The sequence below is a fragment of the Manacus candei genome, unplaced genomic scaffold (genome assembly GCF_025592945.1).
Source record: "Manacus candei isolate 608988 ecotype Guabito, Panama unplaced genomic scaffold, ASM2559294v1 h1tg000049l, whole genome shotgun sequence".
Classification (NCBI taxonomy): domain Eukaryota; kingdom Metazoa; phylum Chordata; class Aves; order Passeriformes; family Pipridae; genus Manacus; species Manacus candei.
In genome coordinates this window covers 2,868,676-2,883,349 of record NW_026138097.1, presented here as the reverse complement: position 1 = coordinate 2,883,349, position 14,674 = coordinate 2,868,676, and the positions used below count along the sequence as shown (strand labels likewise).

The following is a 14,674-nucleotide window of genomic DNA, read 5'->3' as shown; positions in this document are numbered from 1 at the left end:
CAAATTATAATTTCTTTACTAGATCAGAACATGAGTCAAAACATTTTTATTTGCAAAATAAAAATGTAGGCCAAACATAAAAAAAAAAAAAAAAAGGGTATGGCAGCAAGAAATTTGTCAACCGTGCTATTTTACAACAGGCATCACAGGTTTAAAGAAAACAACAAAAATAAAGAGAAAAAGCAGAGTAACTTAAGCATTTTTACAAAACGATAATAAAAAAAGACTAGGTGCATTTAAAGATATACAGATAAAACACAAAAGCTGCAAGACACAATGTGCCTTCACAGTTCAAAGTTTCATTCACCATTTTGAAATGCATTTTTGTCAGCCTGCTTCATTACATGGCTGAAGGGTACCACACTATGAACAGTTGCATGGCAATTTTTCAAAAAAAGAATAGCACAGGCTTAGGAAGGGCAGTGGGAAACACACAAATGGAATGTTTTTAAACGACAAGGTTATGCATGGCCTAAGGAACTCTTTGTCTAGACTAAGCTACACACTGGGGTAGGTACCTCTTCTTTATCAGCCTCAATTTCCTGGTACAACAATCCATATCTCCGGTTAGCAATTTCATCTTCAGATAAATCTGAGTTGTTGGTCTCATTGTCTTTAGGACTAGTTGAACTCTCGGTGCTAGCATTTCTGGAATTTCCCATTTGAAACAGAGCCAAGGGTCTAGCTATCTCCTTGCTCAGTCCTGGATTGTTAATGCCTGCCTGCTCCCCAGGATGACCTTGTTTTACTGGTGTCTCCTGAATTTTATTGCCTGTGCTTGCACCTATTTCTCCCCAGCTGTTATCAGTACCTCCTAAGTCTTGTGTAGACCATTTATTACTAATGCCCAACCAAATATTTTCCATGTTACCTTCCTCTGAGTCTTGCTGCTTGGGGAAAAAGGGCCAATTATCCAGTCCATTGGCTTGGCTATCTGACAGATTAGAAAAACCCCAGGAATCATTAGTAACTGTTGGATCCCAGTTTGCCTGCCAGGGATCAGTTTCCAAGGCTTCAGGAACACCACTGCCACTAGGATGCTCTTCAGTGACTGCTGCTGCTGCCCTACCTGTCACTTGGTCTTCTGCATTATCTAGGCAAGGATTACCACAGCCTGTGCTAGCAGCATCGGCTGTCTTGGGTTGCAGTGCCCAAGACATTTGGGCATGTTCAGCATCAGCTTGACCTTCAGTACCAGGACTACCATTTGGGAGGTGGATGATGCTATTGTCTTCAGTTCCTTTACCAGACTCTTCTGCACTGAATAATTCAGCATGACACAGATTGCTCACAGTATCTGTAGAGTACTTTCCTGTGTCGTAAGTTATCTGTAGGTCAACACATGTCCTCATGTTTATACACTCTATGGATGTATTCTCTCCAGCACCACTGTCAGTTTGGTCTAAGGCATCCTTAGATGTTCTTTCATGGTCCTGATCCCAGATACCAAGGATTCTCTCAGGTTCAGTGCCAGTGCTTTCTATAGTTTTACAGTTGTACACTACTATTTTGTCCCCGCTTTCCAGCCCCGTGCTCAACAATGGTATTTCTCCATCTGCCTCCTCAGTGACATTGACCTGTTTGAATTCTTCTTCTCTAGGGTTTTCTAGGTTAGCACCACTAGCTCTCCCAGAATCCCCATCATTATCTTCAAGCGCATGTAAATTTTCTACCTCTGTGCTGACTATAATTTCAAGATCTGATTTTGCTAAACCCTTATGAAGTTCTGCCTCCCTGTTTCCTTTGGTTTCACAACCCTGCTCTTCCAGTTCCTCTGTACCTTCTACCTCCTTGTAGTTAGCTCCGGTCTCTACCTTTTCACTTGGCTTGACACCTGCCCACTCGTCTTCCTCATGCTCTTCCTCTGCCTTTTGCACATCACACGGGAGGGATTCATCCAACAAGCTATCAGTTCCCAGGATGGGTGTCTCAAAACTGGTTATGTTCTCTAAAGGCTGATTGGTCACCACATCTTCCCACAGGACATTTTTGGCATCCAACTGGTCCTCCAGTGAAGTCCTCTGGTTTTCGTTTACAGAAGCTGACCCTGGTGCAGCATCCTCCTGCTCACCTACTGCAGGCCAAACACTAGCAGGCAGAGTACCCATGGATTCGCTTGAGGTTTGCTCTGCCCCATGGGAAAGCAAAGAACCGCCTGCAGTAATTTCCTGGCTGACACTGGGTGTGCTAACATCTAGGCCCCAGTTGAGTGAACCTAGATTAGTTTGAGATCTGTTAATATCTTCTGATGACCCACTGTTTGGGGTTTCCTCCATGACCAGGTTACACAGGGAAAGACTTTTTGAAGAGTCAGGCTTTAAGCAGACAGAAAAGCAAAGAAAAAACACAAGATGAAAAAGATAAAGGCGGACTTGATGAAAAAACACAAAATTTATATTTTACATGAGCAAATTTAATTTAAAGAATGAAGTGACTAAATTAAGCCATTTAAGGAAAAGCTATGTGGTTTTCAACATTTGGAGGCAATAGATTATAATGCAAAAGAGCAGCACTGATAGACAAAACCAGAAAACTATATATTACACCACACTGATTAAGCATGTCTCTAGAGTGGTTGCAGTTTTGGGGGGAGGTTTGCTTACCGGCTGCACCAATTCACTGCTTGTCTGTATAGAATAAAGTCATACATATAAAGTCATGAATATAAAGATATACGTATAAATATATACATATACAGAAAAGAAGACCATGATGTACTTTGTTACAGCAGCAGTTCATTAATTAGCAGTTCCCTAACCAGGAGTTACCAGTGTGGGGAAGGAGCAACAGGTTCTTTCCTTCCACTCCACAGAAGACTAATCCCAGGCCCTTGAATTTTAACCCTCTGCATTACATTATTAAAAAAGTCACATCTTGCTTTCCTCTGTGAGTCACTGACATTTTTATCGCAGGAATCCTATTACATCTCTATTGAAAAGAGAAGTTGCTCTGTGAGACAGTGACAAGGAAGGAAGCAATGCAAGTAGTAGTGGGGCTTGTATTTACACTCAGGCATCACTGCATCACTCAGGCAATAGCGAGGACCCTGAGCATGCAGCTCTGATTCTCCATTATCTATTATTTACATCCACACAGAGTAAGGCATTGAGTCACAAACCTGCTGTCTACATTGCCACTTTGAACAGATACAAATGTTCCCAGGAAGTTCAACAACTACTATGCACTCAACTTATTAAGAGAAACTTTGCAATGAGTATCCCTAATTTCAAACATTTAGCTGTGAAGTCCACTACTTTTTTTTTTAAACTAAAGCAAAGATGAAAAATAATTACAATCTAGAATACTTACACAATATTAAAATATTATAAATAAAACTGCAAAAAGAAGACATTGTTAAAGCTATCTAATGTAAGATTAGAGCAATACATTCACAACACTTCTCAATATTTTAGCTGATCTAGATATTTGCAGCCTTGAAATTCTGGGTAGTCTACATATGTGATTTTTTTTCAGGCTTTATTTAACCTGACTCGATAGAAAGAGACGAACATTTAATATACATCACATATGGTATTTGTTCACAAAACAGTGCTGCAAATCTTAATATATGACAAGCATTCACAGATTTCTGTGTTGGTTGAAGCTACAAAAGGTCAAAAATGAAAGTACCAGACTCCATGTCAAGTCAACCCAGCTAACTCCATGACATAAAGTCAAAAGAAAGCTCACAAAAATGAGTTGTTTCCTTCCTGCAGATCATTGTATCTGATTTGGCACGAGGAGGAAGAAGGAAGAATTCATACAATTTCCTACAGTAGCAGGTTTTTTCTGTGAATAAGTCCAGTTCACTGTATGCCCACAAACAAAATTCTCACTTCCTTCCTGAATTTTGAGAAAATGGTTGTCCATTGGATTAAAGTCCTGAGGAACTACACCTTCAGGTAATTAAAACAAGTGATTAACATCCATTATTACACTCTAATACCTGTAATTCAGGCATAGTAAAAGCAACACACTTAGCTATAATGACTGAGAATTTTACTAGCCTAGATTACTGACATCACTTAGGTTTTGTAGGCCAAGCAACAGTGGCTTCATATACTTGAAAATATCATCCTCCATAAATTCTTTATCTTGTCTTTTGGTAGAAGCATTGTAAATTTGACTTCAGGTTGTTACAAAATCAGAGGCACGGAAATATATACGTCAGGCTTACCGTCCATAGATCCCATGGCAATGTCTGCAAAAAGGAGTGGATAAAAGAGGCTGTGAGAAAAATATAATTCATACACTGTATATCCAAACATTGTGCATTAACTAAGAAGATAATACTTATTTATATGCATATTTATAATACATACATATTACATATTACATATTAGCACATGCGTGCACACGTGTGTGCATGTATCTGCATAATACTCTTTTTGGTTATACATGATGGGCAGTATGCAATGCATTGTGTTATTTCCTATTTCAAAGTAGTTGTTGCTTTCCAGCAAATTCACATTGTCACGTGCATGAGTAATGGCCAGATTCCGAGCTGGTGACTGAATGACTTTCAACATGTACAGGAGCCTCTGCAAGGTGTCAGCTTTAACAAGCTTACATAGGTCAAGTTTTCTAGCCAGTAAAAAAATGATCCAACTATCCACTGGTGTTTTTTCTCACTACTCTGGCACCAGAAAGGAAAACAGTATACTTTTGGGGAAAGAAAACAAGAAAGTTAACCAATATTTTCTTTTTGTCCAGTTGGTTAATTAATGTTAGTGACTTTTAACAGAAGAGCTAAATAGGCAGATGAAAGAAAAGCAGCAGACTTCATGCCAAGTATTTATATCCCACCGCATAAGAAGGAGTTCTGCTGGTTGGCCCCAAAAGCTGTCTGAGATGCTTCAAAATGTATCTACTATATTCACACATAGGTTAAAGCCCACAAAACCTCAAAACCTAAAGATATTCATAAAATAAAATGTGAAACTGAAACATTTGCAAATGTTGAATGTAACATCTAACATTTGTGTGAGAGAAAGGATTGATGCATTTAGCTTCTTTTCTCTCCTGCTTCATATTTTATAAGGACAGAATGGTTCTCTGAACAACTGCTTTGATGAGCAAAAGACACAGTAATAATTCACTACTCAGATTTACAGCATATTAACATCAAGAGCCATTTCACATTCATTTTAAATTGGTTTAAGTCCAGGTATGTGCTGCTTCTGCAGATGCAATTCAAAAGTGTGTGTTCTTACTTTGCTGTAACAGTATTAGCTGAGCATTCCAGCTTTAAGGAAAAATGACAGGTCTGTTCTTAAAGGGCTAAATGGTACAAACCCTAAATGTCTAACTACCATGAAAAGAGAGATTGCTCATTTTCCATTTTTTCATTTTCCTTTCAACTTTGAGCACAAGGGGGAAGGAACAAACTGAGGAAAGGTGAGACAGAGCACAGCTAGAAAACAGAGAAGAGAGCCAGGCAGGTTTAGAAAGGTCACTTCTGAAGCAGCCATAGAAACAGAAAAGCAATCGAGGAAGGGCTTGCCAGGGCTCAGTTACTGTGGTTTGATCACCCTGGCAGAGCAGTGGAGGGAGGTAATTAATTAAATTATTAATAGAGAAGTCACACCAGGCCTCCCAAGGCATCATGCACAGATGACTACTCGTGTCTTCACATCACTTCTTCAGCAGTTTGCTGAATGGAAAATATCCATGACTGAGGCAAAAGCTACACACACACAAAATATATACACACCACTTAATCTCTTCTTAATCTCTCTATAAGCTCAGGCTCTCCAAAGTCTGCAACCACAGGTTTCATTCTGTCTATGTTGCCACAGCACTGACCCTGTCAAATCCAGTGAGACCAAGACCCAGACACAGGGTTGTCTTCCTTTCTAAAGACATGGTGCTCTGACTCATTCATATGCTCTTGTGGATGCAGACCATCCTTTCTCATATACATACGTTAGGGGGAAAGGTGAAAGAAGAGGAGAGACTGAAGGGGCTCAGTGAATGCTTCTTATGTACCTAGATGAAAACTTACAATGTACTTTTCTATACAGAATTATATGGTACAGTTGAATCTAAAATAACTGTTTTTCACTAAACCAATAAACTCTTCTACAATCTGTACAATATGATGTCGGAACAAATGTGTTCTGTCACAAAAGTTAAATATCTTTTGTTTAACAATCCCACTGCTCAAATAAGCGTTATTACAAAACATGCTGAAAGGGTAGTTAGCAAAGCTACACCTAAAGTTTTTTTGTCACCGGTAAATGCCAAGGAAATTCATTCTCCTTCCCCATTCTCTTCCCTGTTTAGAGGGAGAAAAAAAAAAACCCAAGTAAAATGCACAAAGCTTCTGCTAGAATGACACTTCTAGCAAATCTCAGTGAGAAATTTCATAGCATTTGGAATGCTGACAATGCATCATTTTTCTGATAGTGCATATCCCATGAGAGATCACTACAGACCTCATTACATAACTAGCACTGCATGCCAAATAAGAAATTAATTAACTGAGGAAGAGATCAGCAGAGAATCAGGACTATCTCAGCCCTAAACCTGCTTGTCTTCTCACTCCTTTCCCAATGCTGCACTCCTGAACAGCTGATTAGTCCTCTCACATCTCACAGAACAAGCCAGATTAGTGATAGCCACAGGGATAATAGGTCTTGCTAATGATGTATTAATATTGTCTCTTTGAGTACAAGACAGGGATATAGCGATTCTGGCCAGGAGATCTTCCCCACTTTACTATCTGCCCCCTGGGCAGTGAGGGTGAATTCTGGACTTTAAAACAGCAGGTCCTGTAGGGTAAGCCACTGAATACCAGCAACTTAATATATCAGCCTTTTTTATTAATTTTCACATTTTTTCTTTTTTTTTTTTTTTTTTTTATATTGCTGCAAGAAACTACCATGGCAAATATTACTACTAAATGCAGAATTTCTATAATACAACATTCTACAAGGAAACACCCTATTCCATATCCTCAATTTCCTTGAGGTTAGGTCTAAATAGATTTATAGTAAAACCATTCAGATCATTCCACTGCCTGGTACAGAAACTCCATCACAGCAAAGCAATTGCGTGCTGACTCCACGAGACCTAGGTCCCCCGAGGCATCTCTCCAGACATGAAGAATCAAGGTCAGGTCAGAGAAGTTGTCAGAAAAACAAGTACTGGAGAATTATAATGTTTGCACTAAGAGTTATTCTATAGATGGAAAATAACAGCATGCCAAAGTCCAGGCCAAGGTACCAGCAACCATTCTCATCGGCAGACATCTCATTTTACCACCTGACAATTTACTCTCATTCCAGTACATTATCAAGTACAAGGTTACTGAGGGGGAAATATAGATGGTTGAACAGAGCCTCTGAGGAAGATAAAGTTTTTCAGACACTGCAGATACACTGTTAATACACAAGACAAATCTTTGCTACCAAACACAGCATGTTGCATTCATGTGCTTTTGCCTCCAGGCAAAGAGATACCTGAGACATGGGTGAATGACTAACTCCTGTTGGTACAACTTCTGGCTTGAAAGGGTCAAAGTCCAAATCTAGCAAAGATTCCTCTTTCTTAGCTTCAGGTACTTCGTTCTGTTAGAAGAGAAACATAATTCTTGAAAAACTTATCTTTCAAAAGCTTCCCTGGGCAGTAAAATATTAAGAGGCGCAAGAAGAAAATAATTATATCACAGACTTACTAGCTGTTGTGCATGTCAGGAGGGGAGAAGCTCTGAAGATTATCCTGAGCTTTAGTATAATTTTTAATTTTAGGAGATTAACTCTTATGATGCCTTTGATTTCTCTGCAGTACAGCTTTGCCTTTCCAGCCTAAACAATCACAATCCTTTCAAAAAAGTGCTGAGTGTACACTATTTGACTGTGAAGGTCCTTTTAAAGTGCTTTGAGACAGATACCAAAACTAAAGACTACATAAATGGCACACAGTGTTCATACATTCTAATAAGTGAATCTCCCCCCAAACACAAACATTAATAAAAAGCCAATACAGAAGGACATAAATGCCTTTGAATTAAATTTCAATTCTGAACATGAGCACTTACTTACATTTAATGTTGCCCTTAGCTCTAAACTTTAGGAAATATCTCTTTAGAACAGTGAGGCACTGGAACAGGTTGCCCAAAGAAGTGTGGATGACCCATCCCTGGAAGTGTTCAAGGCCAGGTTGGATGGGGCTCTGAGCAACCTGGATAAGTGAAAGGTGTCCTTGCCCACAGCAGGTGGGTTGAAACTAGAGGATTTTTAAGGTCCCTTCCAATCCCTTCCAACCCATACCATTCTATGATTCTACGATACGTTCTCACTAAACTGGATTACATGGTAGAGTCTTTTTTTGTTAGCAATTAATAAATTAGCCAAGGCCTCTCAGGTCAACAGAAATATATATATTTTGTTTCAATGGGATACAGGTCTTTCCTGCTGTAAAGTAACCTGAACAAACCTGTGCTTCGATGTAAAATATTAATTAGCTTGAAACTGTAGCTGAGACGCAATTATCACTAATTAAAAATATTCTAGGTAAGCATCTTGGTCTTGGTAAGGAGGCTGGTACTGCTAGTTGTTCAGTTTTTATTAAATAGTGAGAGAAGCTTGTACAACAGGGCAAGTCTGCAACAACAGGGCAGTAAACCAGTAAAATTAGGAGATAATAATAATGATGATGATGACAATGATAGTAAAATAAATGAACAAAGCCTTTCTATTATTAAAACACTTAAGAATATAAACTTTCCAAATTAGTTTTACTATTGGTAAATAGATGTTCAGAGTTAGGTAATAAATGGCTTCCATTATGCCACAAAACACCCAAGCTCTCTGTGTCACCTACAAGCATAGTCAAAATAGCTCCTCAGCCCCTATGTTAGGAAAGACAGAGTAACCTGGAACTTTTCAGTCTGGAAGAGGTGTGCTAGGGATGATATGAGCAGGGTCTATACAAGCGCGAGAGGCACACAGGTTTGGCTGCTCGCTGATTCTTCCAAAGCAGGAAGGTTGATGGCAGCAAAGTTGATGGGGACAGATGCAGAATAAAGAAAGGTGGTGGTGCTTCATGTGGCACAGAGTTCAGCTGGGGATCTCCTTGTCTTCAGGCAGTGTGAATGCGAAAAATGTACACATGCTGAAAGATTGAATAAATTTGTGGCAAAATAGTCTGTTGAGGCTTACTACATACGTAAAAATCATGTTGAAGAAGCCCCTGAGTTGCAAATGACCAGAGGCTGGGAGAATATAGTAGAAGGGCAGGTCAAGAGTATCAACTTTGCTTGCCTTTTTTTATCTTCTTCCCTTGGCCTCTGCTTTTGGCCACAAGTGATGAGGGATAACTGCTCTGACAAACTGAAGCCAGTGTGATAGTGTAGCACTTTAAAAAGTCAAACCCACCATTCCCACCAGTAACCCTCATTATATTCATTCTGACATGCCTTCCATCCAGTGCATTTAGACTTCATCACATACACCCTTGGGGCACTAATGCTCATATGATCATACACCCTGATGAAACAACACAGCATTTGCTGACATATAGTCAGAAATGGATGGAGACATGTTAATTATCTTTCAATGAGGTCTGAGAAAGAAGTTGCTACTTTTGAGGACTGAATCCAATGAATGGTCTTACTTAGGCCATGCGTGATGACAGGTAAGGTATCTGTAGTGACAGGGTATTGACTGCAAAAATTATCATCACCCATAACCCTCAGAACAAAATGAAGAGAACACTTCTCTTAATTTTAGTGACAAAGGCCCAAATAAACATATAGAGTACCTAAGATATCACATTACATGGAGATGTAGGAGAAACAGGAACCTTGGGAAATCCCTCAGTAAGGGAAAAAGCTGTGTCAGGGAGGTCTGCGAAACATCCTGTATTTATTCCACCATAGCATGACAAAGCATGAATAAATGAAACATTCGAAAGAGGTGGCTGTGGCAGAAGCAAAGTTGTACACCTGTGAGGTACGTGCAAGGAATGGAGAAGGCACAAGAAACCTGCAGGAAGTACCAGAACTGCTACCCCCTCTCTGCACACAGTCTGTAAAAGGTTTAAAATAGCCTTAGCAGTTCCCTTCAGAGGAGTCTGACACACTCAGACATGTTAAGTATCTGTAGAGGGCATATAGAGGCCTACAATGTCCAAGCTAGTAACTGGACACTAGGGAGAAACGTGAAGAAAATGAAAGAAAAACAAGGAACACTCATTTCCAAATGACTCTTTCATCCAGTCAACCAGATATCTCATCTTCTCACCTCTTTCTTTTATTTAGCAGTAATTAAATCCATTCTTGACAGTGAATAACCTGGACATGTGAGTTTCTTTGTTGAATCGGTGCAAAAATATTCAACAGCATCAAGCAGAACTGTCTTTCAGCATCTTGCACAACAGCAAATGCATTAGTACTGCTTGGTAAAGAAGGAGGAACAACAAAAATTACAGAATATTTATGTTCCAGAGAAGAAAAGTCTTCTGCCTGTTCGTAATCTGCTCTGAAACACTGGATTAAAGCAGCAAAGCTCTATTCTTCAGCCTGTTGGGTTTGTGTCTCTGCATGAGCAGTGTCTGGGACACCAATAGTGGTCCTTCGGGAAGTCCTGCACCATTAGCGGGCTCTGCAGGCTTAAGCGCTTCTTCCATACTGCCCAACAGGGGCTTTGGGAGTATAGGAGAAGCCATAAGCACCAAGAGGAATCAGTCAATGTTTCCTGTGGATTCCATGCTATATATTTTCAATAACTGGTTCTCTTACAGCAGGATACAAAATCTATACATCATTTTATTTGGGTATGTCTGTACATACTCAGGGACCTCAGATACACTAAGGATGTTTTAGTGATGGGGGTGGGTTTTGTGGGGAGAGATATGCAGATGATTCACAAGAAGGTGGCCAGGGAATGAACAGTTTAGGTCATTCCCAAGTCATTGACTGCAGAGGAGGGAAGGACATAAATTACTCACTGAAGGGAGATCCATTTTTCCTTGAGAGACAAGGAAAAGATTTCAGTTCTCAGAAGCATGCCCCACCTTTATCATCCCATTCCATTTTTATGCCAATCTCTTATAGAAAGGATGTAAATATTCTGGAAATGTGACTTACACTCATTTAAAGCCCTGTTCCAGTGTCATCTCTTAATGGAAAAGAAAACCAGTTCCATTTCTGCTTCCCCAGCTGGTCTGACATATGAATGTTAGTTGGATACAGTATTTAATGCAGGGAGACACATTTAGCACAGGTTACACCAACTCTTTACCACTGATGTCCAGGCTCATGCGAACAGAGTAGTCAACTCAGGGTACAATGATGCAACAGAGCTGCCATCTCCCTTCAGAAGGAATGCCTAGCAGCAGCTGCATTCTAGGAGTTGCCTTTAATTCTTTAATTGCATGGGGACTTTACTATAAATAACTTTTTTCTCTTCCAAATAGATCCCTACAGACAGCAATGCCTCTTTCTCCCCTCCCCAAGAAAACAAAGCAGCATATAGTCAATTTGTATAAAATAACTTTTTCATTGCTGTGCCTACATTCTCCTGTGTTGTCAAACAAATTTGTACAAAACCAATGATTCACATGAAAATAAAAATTCATAAACATTCTGAATAAGCTTCAGATCTACATATTTCTCCACAGTCTATCAGACACAAGCTCAGATTTCAGAGTTGCAATTACCATAACAGAAAGGGTCCATTATTGAACAACCAGCAATTAACCATAACTATGTAAAAGCTGAACAGTTGAATACAAATTTTACAGACTTACTTGACACAACTCTGGCTTTTCTGTTTGTTATATGCAACTTTTAAAAATTTTGGAATAATGAGATAAAACTAATTTTGATTACTTCTCGTCTGTGTAATGTTTCAATGAACAAAACTAAGTGAATGAATAAGCCAGCTGAAGCAGCCTTTTATGCCTCTAAAAACCAGCCAAGTTCCATTTTTAAAAAAACACTCAAAAGAAAAAAGGAATATTTTTAATGATTTTGATGAAGGAAACAGAAATAAAGAAGGATCACTGTAAAGTTCCATTGAGATGCTTAGGATTAGAAAAAAGCATTTTAGATAAACTCTCAGCTTATAATGCCACCTGGATGTATTTAAATCTCAAACACAACTGTTTCACAGTATTTTTAGTCAAGCCTCTCAGGAGATGTCTCATTTTTTTCAGTATGCTAGCAGTGTTAGCCCTTTTGAGTGATAATGTGTGACTTGTTCAAAGATAAAACACCATATGGTAAAACACCCTTTCAAGAATACAGAAAATGATAATTATGCCTCTGTCTTCTACTTGCACCCTCCTCCTCCCTTCTACTGAAGATCAGCCCCAAGGGCACTACCTTGGAGAACTTAGGGTGATTACAAGGTTGGACCTGTAAACCATTCACTGAAGCTTACCTGTGATGGGGTTGTCACATTGATTTCTGGGACAAAATTGTCATCAAATAAATTAATGATGTTCTCCTGTTGCAACTCCTTCGTGGGTGTGAGCTTAGGCAGTGGTGGGACTGGCGGACCTTTCCTCAGCTAGGCAGACAGCAAAAATGTCACAGATTAGTTCAGGGATAAAAGCTATAAGATAGGCCTAAACAAAGTGTTTTAGGTTTTTATCTCCACTGCTTCACCCTAAATAAACCATGGGAATAAGCCATATGTTGAAAGGAACTGTTTAGTTGTTCACCACCAAATGCCTTGAAATAAACATTGTGGGAAGAGCAAAACAACTCTATATTTCAAACTGCTTCAGACTCAAAGTATCAGAGTTCATATAAAAGCAATTCTTGGGTTTTTTTTCTGCTGCAATAGGGCACACAGTGCAAAACACTTGCTCTCCTATGCAGCCCACAGTTGGAAGGATGATACTGCACAGAATCAAGTCTCTGCAGCTTTTCAGCTTCTTGAGTTCATTTGTGTTTAGCTTTGGTATTTTGTCCCTGCCCACCTGTTGCTACTTTTAAAGCATACTTAATGCTAAGACCATATAATTTCTGGGAACCAAAGGTGCTTAGTTTACTAATTCTCCCTGCTCTCCAGAGATTCGCATAACTGTGACAAACTAATTGCTTGGAATAATACCAAATAGTATTGGATAATTTTTAAATCTATCAAAATATCAAGAAAATAAATCCATAAAATAATCCTCAGGTGGTATGGTGATATAACACCATTGGCACCAATGAGACTGAGTCCTACCAGATGAATATTCAGACAGTCTCTTTTGGGAGACCAGAGAAAAGAAGCATGCTCATGAATGCAAAATTAAACCTCTTCTGATGTGTGCCCAGCATAGAAATAGCATTCATCACAGAAGCTATCCCAATTCCAAAAACATCTGCAACAACAACACAAGTCTTTGATGAAGTATCACATGTACACTATAGATGAAACTGATGCATGAAACTGATTATTCTTTTACCAGTACTGGTGAGAATAGTGATTCCAACAGTGTCAAACTTCTCAATCCAGTTAATAACAACAAGTATGACTTTAATTATCAGTATTTAGCACAGCAGTATTTAAGCTAGCTTTATTATTTACTGTTTTAGAGGTTGGCCAGACCAGTGATATCATTGGCTAATTTTTCAGAGGGTAAGCATAAATTTGAAGATGAATGAAGAGTAGAAATATATAATGGACAGAAATTCACAAGGAGGTTTTAGAAACAGGCTTTTCCAACTGTCACTGCTGGGATATGGGTCCTTAGAGACAATGCAACTTTTAATGAAGTATTTTGCTTTGTCACCGCAAGTCCCACCAATTCACCAGGCACCTTAAAAATTCTTCATTCCCCCTTATATAAAAACCATTTTCCATTCACGTCATGACACAGGCATGAACAACTAATGAACAGAACAGACTGCAACAGAACCAGTGGCCTCCCTGTCATTACTCGGTCACAGCCTAGATAAAAAGTCCACCATCTCAGCTATCTTTCACTGCACAACAGGCCAGCTTCTCCTGCTAGGTATTCGCTTACCTGTGTGGGTGACTTAGGTCGGGCTGGTGCCGGAGATGCTGGTGCCAGCATATGATTGGGACTAGCAGTAGGGCTAGGCAGGGGAGAGACCTCCTCTGGTGGTGACGGTGTTTTTGCAAAGCGGAGTGGACCTGAATCACTAGACAGAAGCAAAGCAATATATATCTTGCTGATTTATCCTTGACAATTTGATGCAACAGTTGAACTGCATCCCTGATGTAATGCCAGTGACCACAAGAGGCAGTACACGCTGGAGATGAACTAAGTAATTTTATAATGATTGAAACTAAAATTGCAATTAAATGCAATTAAAAATCAGTTATCTACAGTGTCAAAGGAAGCTTTAATTTTGAATCATCTTGATTTTTGGAACATCTGTTTACCTGATCATTATAACTTGAAGGAAAAAGCATACCTGCATTTTTTCAGATTCTGTACTTGAAATACCATTTCATTTATAAGTTTATAACTATCATAAAATGTGAGAAAGATTTATTGTCTTCATTTCACACGGTTCTCAGAATAAAAGACTCTAAAGATAAAAAAGCCCATAGGAAGGCATAACAATGAATAATGCAAATAATTTTAAAAGCTCAGCAACTTCAGAAAGGTTTCAATAAAACACAGCCAAGATTACTATAAACATATCACAATTTAGAAGAACAACTCACCACAACTATAAACAAGCAGCAAAGTGACTTCAACA

The 14,674-nt window shown here is 39.1% G+C and overlaps 2 protein-coding genes across 3 annotated transcripts in view; both read right to left on the bottom strand.

Moving 5' to 3' along the window:
* Window positions 1–14,674, bottom strand: part of LOC127476169 (amphiphysin) — a 117,479-nt gene that overhangs the window by 21,808 nt on the left and 80,997 nt on the right. The window contains exons 10-14 of the mRNA XM_051798734.1: window positions 13,969–14,107; window positions 12,390–12,518; window positions 7,464–7,571; window positions 4,178–4,201; window positions 2,604–2,627 (exon numbers count right to left, since the gene is read on the bottom strand). Of these exons, the coding sequence (XP_051654694.1) occupies window positions 2,604–2,627; window positions 4,178–4,201; window positions 7,464–7,571; window positions 12,390–12,518; window positions 13,969–14,107 (424 nt within the window). The remainder of the gene's footprint in view (window positions 1–2,603; window positions 2,628–4,177; window positions 4,202–7,463; window positions 7,572–12,389; window positions 12,519–13,968; window positions 14,108–14,674) is intronic.
* On the bottom strand, window positions 13–2,593 carry LOC127476174 (uncharacterized). Of its 2 annotated transcripts, none has more exons than XM_051798757.1 (2): window positions 750–2,593; window positions 13–472 (listed from the first exon to the last, which is right to left on the bottom strand). In XM_051798757.1, exons 1-2 carry the CDS (start codon window positions 2,274–2,276, stop codon window positions 449–451), a joined length of 1,551 nt encoding a protein of 516 aa, XP_051654717.1. In that variant the 5' UTR covers window positions 2,277–2,593; the 3' UTR covers window positions 13–448. The 2 variants fall into 2 exon arrangements, with proteins under 2 accessions (XP_051654717.1, XP_051654716.1); XM_051798756.1 differs by having other exon boundaries at window positions 13–934; window positions 1,070–2,593.